General features: G+C 33.0%; 1 protein-coding gene across 2 annotated transcripts; it reads left to right on the top strand.

Moving 5' to 3' along the window:
- Positions 1 to 2,694: 2,694 nt before the first annotated feature.
- LOC100791858 (serine/threonine-protein kinase AFC2) lies at positions 2,695 to 6,236 on the top strand. Of its 2 annotated transcripts, XM_003526942.5 has the most exons (11): positions 2,695 to 2,967; positions 3,482 to 3,659; positions 4,014 to 4,194; positions 4,293 to 4,341; positions 4,426 to 4,540; positions 4,763 to 4,854; positions 5,197 to 5,347; positions 5,468 to 5,532; positions 5,616 to 5,713; positions 5,812 to 5,914; positions 6,030 to 6,236. In XM_003526942.5, exons 1-11 carry the CDS (start codon positions 2,869 to 2,871, stop codon positions 6,174 to 6,176), a joined length of 1,278 nt encoding a protein of 425 aa, XP_003526990.1. In that variant the 5' UTR covers positions 2,695 to 2,868; the 3' UTR covers positions 6,177 to 6,236. The 2 variants fall into 2 exon arrangements, with proteins under 2 accessions (XP_003526990.1, XP_040872501.1); XM_041016567.1 differs by lacking the exons at positions 2,695 to 2,967; positions 3,482 to 3,659; positions 4,293 to 4,341; positions 4,426 to 4,540 and having other exon boundaries at positions 4,146 to 4,194.
- Positions 6,237 to 7,441: the final 1,205 nt, after the last annotated feature.

Raw genomic sequence — 7,441 nt, forward strand, 5'->3', positions numbered from 1 at the left:
GACTATCACAATGAATTGGGATTCGAAGTATATGCTTATTCAACAATGGCAAATTACATAACAAATTTTTAAGAAACTTAGAAGTAGTATCTAAATCAATAATTTCTGTTTTCATGGTAAAATGTGAAATAATAGTTTGTTTAGCAGATTTTTATGATACTGCACCACTAGCTAAAGTAAAGATATAAACACTTGTCGATTTTGTTTCATCAGAATCAGAAATTCAATTTGCATCACTAAACCCCTCAATTACTGTAGGAAAACATGTATAATGAATGCTATCATTTTTCTTTATAAGCTTAATATCCAAAATCACATCTATAAGACCAAAATCCTTCATATCAAAATTATTAGACAAGAAAGACTTCACATCATTTATGAAATGCATATTACTACCAAATATCAATATGTTATCCACATACAAACATAAAATGACACACCCACTATCATCAAATTGTTTCACATACACACATTTATCACTATTATTGATTTGAAAATCATACGAAAGAACAACTTGATCAAACTTTTTGTACCATTGCTTTAGAGCTTGTTTCAAACCATATCAAGATTTAACAACCAATAATCTATAAGTAGTACTATGCAAAGAATATCCAACAAAAACATAATTAACAGTTTTTGGTCCAATTTTCCTTTTCTTATTAATAGGGATGTTAACCTTTGCTAGACACCCCCACACTTTAAAATATTTTAGATTTGGTTCTATTTTTCTCCATAGCTCTTAAGGGATTTTTTCAAAATTTCTATAAGGTATCATATTAAAAATACGACATGCAGAATATAAAGCTTCATCCAAATGTTCATTTTATTACTTTGTGTGTTGTATTTTCACATGTTTATTTTTATTTTTTTTAGCAAGAGGCTACATATATAGAGACAACCAGTCACCAACGTGTAGCAACAAAATACTTGCAGCAATAATGTTAAACAACATAAAATAAAAACCAAACAACAAATTTCCTAATTTTAAATACTTGTAACGTTCACAATAGAATTTGACCAGGTAAAAGATAACTTCCTAAGATAAGAATGGAAGTAGCGGGATGCTTTCAGTTTTTCACATAGACTAATTCTAAAAATATTTTATCTTTACAAAACATAATTGATAAAGAAAATATACTTTAATTTTAAATTATAAAAAAATATTTTTCAACAATCACCCACTAATTTAAAATTTAAAGAAATAAAATAATATAATAAAAATATTTTTAATAGAGCATAATACATTGTGTTTTCATCCATTAATTTTTCATGCTTACTAGAAAGGAACTCAATCATATTCATGACACACATTTTTTTTATAAAACAGAATGGTACTATAGAAAAGACTATGCAAGAAGAAAGTGATTTTTCTCTCTAAGACGGTTAGAGAATTAAAATAAAATAAAAGAAATAAATGAGAAGAAAATGCAAAGCCTTGAATTAAATATCAAAATAACAGTAGCAAAATAACTTTAATTGACAGAACATGAATCAACAATGCACTATATCATACAATAAACACAAAGAAAATAATTCAAGGGAGAAATTTTGTTAGTCTGAGTTGAAGCGCACAAACGCTATCCTTAGAAAGAAAAACCCTCATTGCACTGGTAGGAAAATTTGATTGCGCTCCTCTCTCAAGATACGACAACCTGTTGGTTCCGATCGAAAAATTTGATTGCGCTCCCAAGATACGACAACCTGTTGGTTTCGATCATATGCGGTGAAAGGATCCCTGAACCTTGAGAACACCAATGCTTTTGCTTTCAAAAATAAATTTTTATAAGAGAAGGAAGAGAAAATGTTAGGAAGAAAGGAACCAGATTGTTGTTCTGCTTGTATTTGCTAGAGAGGAGAAGAGAGATATAAGCATAGATCCTCTTATGCAACAACAAAAATATAACTATTGGAAACCAAATATGATAGTTGAAAACTAAGTTACAGGTATCAAAACGAATATACCAAATTACATTGACCCATTAAAACAAAATCTAAGAAAAAATAAAAAATTTAATTTTACGTAACAGATTCTAAAATAAATATTTTATTTCATAAAATAGAATTAATATAAATAATATATATTTATAAATTTTTAATTATAAAACAAATATTTACTAACAACTTTTAAGTGTTACAACAAGCGTTTAAATACACAAGCTTTGAAAGTTTCTCATTCGATAAAGCAAAAGATAATCATCACTGAGCTACAAAAATAAGCATCACATACAACTAGCTTTTTCTAAATATAAGCATCACACAACCAAGCTTACAAGCAAATGGAGAAAACATTTAATATGACAACCAGAAAAATCTCAATTTCCAATACAATTAAGCAAGGCGAAAGTATCAAGTACTAAAATGAGGTTTTTATGAAGTTAAAAATTAAAGTGATGAACACATAGGAGCTAAAATGATGAACACATAGGAGGCAACTATAGTGCTTCCTCCGTAGAGAAAGAAGAAAGGTAAGTGAGAAAGGGTAATTTGGAGATATTAAAAATTAAAAGTAGGGAGGTGCAGCTATAAATGCATGAGCTGCAGGAAGCAATGGCTTTATAAACAACAGCATATGGAATATTCGAATTATTTTAAGTCTATCCCACCAATTCCTCAACCTATCATATTCAAACCATGGTTAGAGGTTGGACCATCCCTAACCATATCCCACGGTTAACACAACAATCATATCAAACAAGGAGCGACGCTAAGAGGACACGTGTACGGCCATATTTCCTCTCATCAGATTGAAGGGTGGTTAGAATTAGGGTTCTCTATCTGCAAAGCAAACCTTATCTTTTCACCTGAAACTTGCTTTTGTTCCCAATTTTCTCAAATTGCTTTCGGTTTTCGTTCTGATTCTGCAAAATCATGGAGATGGAGCGCATCGTTGAATTCCCTCACACATACATGGATCGACCCCCGAGAAAGAGAGCGCGTTTGGGCTGGGACATCGCTGAGGTCCCCAAGGTAAACAATCTCCATCCTAAAATGTCAGATCTCGTGTTTTTTTGAGGTTGTTTTATGTCTCTTGTTGTAGATCTGGTGGATTTTGTGTATTTTAGGTTTGTTTGGTTCAGGTAACCTTGCTTCTTTTTTGTCTCTTATGCAGATACAGGTTTCAGGTTTTTTCTAATCAATTTTTGTTTAATTAATTGATCTGTTAGGTTATTGATTTTTTTTTTGTTAATTTTTTATCCGTTTTTTTTCTAACGATTTTTCTGTAATTTTTGTTCCTGGTGCAGATTTTTTTATAATTAATAATTAATAATACCTGTTTATCCCGATAAAGATTTTGCTGTTATATTATGGTTATATTTTATATTTTATGCCTGGTGTGATGATTTGATGTTTGGTTTAGTGTACTAGAATTCTTCTTATCTTAGCCCTTGTTATTTTTCTGTGATGATTTGTGATTGGGGCAAGTGCATAGGTTATTTTCCTTTTAACTTTAAGTGGTGCATGTATGGGTGACTGTGTGTAGGCTCAGGTAGGATTGTTTTGTGGACAAGAGGTTGAGAATATTTCAAGCTTTGCTCCTTCAGAACATCCCCCTAGTTCTCTGTTTAAGGGAGTTGCTCGAAATGGTTCTCCCCCATGGCGAGACGATGACAAAGATGGCCATTACATGTTTGAGCTTGGAGATAATTTAACTTCTCGCTGTAAATACACTTTACCATCATTAAGAAGTTTACATTCATATGTCATGGCCAAGTTGTAGTTTAATTTTTCTTTTAGTTGAAATTGTGATTTATTTGAAAATTTCACCATTTGAATTCCTACACAATATGCATTACCTCAACCTTTACTTTCAAACAAGGACTTAATTTTAAGTATTGTCCATTTGCAAACACCTTAAATAATACTGTTTCAGCTTCAGCAAGCAATTTAGTAATGATGTTGTACATGTTATTTGATGTAGAATCATTTTGGGGATTGGATGCTCTAAAATGGATCTTGTGGTTGGTTTCATTGGCTAGGCTTGCATTATTTACACTCCGTTGATGTGATTACAGATAAGATTCATGGCAAAATGGGCGAAGGAACTTTTGGGCAGGTCTTGGAGTGCTGGGACAGAGAAAGGAAGGAAATGGTCGCCATAAAAATTGTTCGTGGGATAAAGAAATATCGAGAGGCAGCCATGGTAGAAATTGAGGTACTGCAACAGCTTGGGAAACACGATAAAGGTAGCAATCGGTAAGTATTTTTACCTGAAACTTTTCTTGTTATACATGCCAGTACGACATACCATCTTTGATTCCAGTGCATTGGTTAAATGGGTTTATTCCTTGCAGTTGTGTGCAAATACGGAACTGGTTTGACTATCGTAATCATATCTGTATTGTAAGTATTTGATTGATTTGTGATGGATTGATTTCCCCAATATACATAATGGGGGTTAAGGGTGAATTCAAATGGTTGCAACAGGTGTTTGAGAAACTTGGACCAAGCTTATACGATTTTCTTCGGAAAAACAGTTATCGTTCATTTCCCATTGATCTTGTCCGTGAGATTGGCTGGCAACTATTGGAATGTGTAGCATGTGTGTAGTATTTACTTGAACAAGTTTCTTTTTGATTTATTTCATCTATTTCCATTCCTATTTTGTGCATATCATTATGTACAATACTGTTTTTAACAGATCATTGTAGAAATTCATATTATTTGTATAGTTGTACATGTAAAATATTGTCATTATCATTCTACTTTTTTTTGTCATTGAGGTTGTCTTTCTAATGTTTTTTTGTGTGTTATAAAATTGCAGTTATGCATGACTTACACATGATCCATACTGACCTGAAGCCGGAAAACATACTTCTAGTTTCACCAGAGTATCTTAAAATTCCAGATTACAAGGTACTCTTGTTGTTTATGTGACTATATTTTTTATGATACTGCCTTAGCTACTTCAGAGTTGATCGCACTATATGAGGCATCTGCAATGCTGGTGTGGAAGAGAAAAAAATGCTGGTGTGGAAGAGAAAAAAATTATTTTATACAGAAGTTTTTCTTTGTAAATATATGAGGAATGATTACTTTTAAATTGATCACTTTGGCTTTTGTTTAGACTGAATTTTAAACAAAGAAATGGGCTTTTAAGGAAAGTAAGAACACCAAGTGGCTGAAATTGCTATGCTATTAGGTCAGATACAGAAATGAGATCACTGACATCCATTGCTGATTGTTTATATTTAACAGAGTACAACCAGATCACCAAGTTCCTTTTTCAAGAGAGTGCCCAAGTCAAGTGCTATAAAAGTTATTGATTTTGGCAGCACTACATATGAACGAGAAGATCAGACATACATTGTGTCAACACGTCATTATAGGGCACCTGAAGTTATCCTCGGTACATAAATATTCAGTAAAAATGCTACGAGTTTTTAATTGGGTACATATGCTGTTATACTTCCAAAACATGGTGTTTATGATGCCAACTGAATACTTGATATTGGCAATGGTTTTGTAGGACTTGGGTGGAGCTATCCATGTGATATATGGAGTGTGGGTTGTATACTGGTTGAATTATGCACTGTAAGTTTGGCTCTCTGGATACTTTTGAGGTTAATATTATCCAGTTTTTGTTGTTTAAATCAGCTTATGAGTTTCTATTGCAGGGTGAAGCTTTGTTTCAGACTCATGAAAATTTAGAGCATCTGGCCATGATGGAGAGGGTGCTTGGTCCTATACCACAGCAGATGTTAAAGAGAGTTGAGTAAGTGATTTACCTTGTTTTAACTTTCTACCATTATCATATTATCAATTGATTGAACTTGAACATAACCGAGTGTATCTTTTACCCTGCTCATGTAGCCGACATGCAGAGAAGTATGTCCGAAGGGGTAGATTGGACTGGCCAGAGGGTGCAGCCTCACGAGAGAGTATTAAAGCTGTAATGAAGCTTCCCCGACTACAGGTTTGTTCTCAAATCTGTCATGGAAAATATTTATTATGATTTTGAATGCTTTCTGATTTTACTAAATGAAGCAATGTTGACTTCACTTAACGTAATTTTTCTTTAATAATTGCAGAACATTATAATGCAGCATGTTGATCATTCAGCTGGAGATCTTATACATCTTTTGCAGGGGCTACTTAGATATGACCCCTTTGAAAGACTTACAGCTAGGGATGCTTTGAGGCATTCCTTCTTTACTAGAGATCAACTTAGGAGATGATTTTCATGTATTTGTAAACGATTGGTCTGTTTTTAAGTTTAAAGATCATTCGAGGGCAAATATGGCTGTAAGGAAGCCTATGTGCCATGTAAATAAATATTTGAATATCTTGGGCTAAACTAAAGCAAGTGAGGATGGTTATTCAGCAGCAGTTACACCTCAAAGCCTGTATCTCAAACGTTTTCTTAAAAAAAATAAAATAATTGTAGATGTTCTTTTACTAATCTGATGTCCGGTGGAAACAAACCCCGATATTACAACTCATGCAGAATTAATGTAGGAATTTTAAGTCGAAATTGGTGGAATTATCTACAAATATGCAGCATGGGCTCCTCGTTCAAGATTAATCCTATTTACATTATTTCAAATTCAGTAAGGAAAACACTTGAAACAACACTACGAATACCCATGCTTTGAACGTTGCTGTCTAATGAGTTGGGTTAATGAATTTCTTCGCTTTAAACATCAAACATCAACTACTTACGATTGATTAAATTGTTAAAATTCGTTTGAACTATAGTAAGAATCAGCAACTATTTAAATGTATTGTGTAAGTAGGTTACTTAAAGTGTGCAGCCAAGGAGAGGCTACATGTGGCAGCTTCTCTTTTGGCAATGAATAAACAACGTGGGTTTTTATTTGGTGACCTTATCTATATTTTTTGGTGATCCCATAAATATTAATTTATTGAAAATAACCATTACTACTCCCTCCTTTCTTCGGTTCTTTTTAAAAGCAAATTTTATGTTGTTTGATTTATTTTATATTTTCGGTTTAAACTTATATATTGTTATTTTTTTTACTACATTGTTATTAATAACTATAAAAATATCATTTTTTATCTTATTTCTTGGTTTTAGGATTTTATAAAATTTTATCATCATTTTCCACCTTCTTCTTTCCATTTTCCAGTAAATGAGGCCAGCGTCTACCATGTTTAGGGCAAAGCCACTCTCGATGACTTTCATAAACGAGTCGAGAGCCTTATTCGTGTTGGAACAAACCTTGTGATGACTGTGCTTGAAGCGCTTCCCCCATCGGAGCAACACCATAGTCTCTAGCTTGCAGTGGCCGAAGTGCCTCCCACCACGAACAAACACATCAACAATGTTGCACTTAGGCTTACGCAGTCGAAGGAGGTTGCGATCTTCACAAGCACGAAGGGCGTCTGGAACAACCAAAATTTTGAAGCTATATAAAAGGAAATGAAAATCCTTGGTGACAAGGAGAAGAAGGAAAAAAATAATAAGAATAAATAAACTTTG

The sequence above is a fragment of the Glycine max genome, chromosome 6 (genome assembly GCF_000004515.6).
Source record: "Glycine max cultivar Williams 82 chromosome 6, Glycine_max_v4.0, whole genome shotgun sequence".
Lineage (NCBI taxonomy): Eukaryota > Viridiplantae > Streptophyta > Magnoliopsida > Fabales > Fabaceae > Glycine > Glycine max.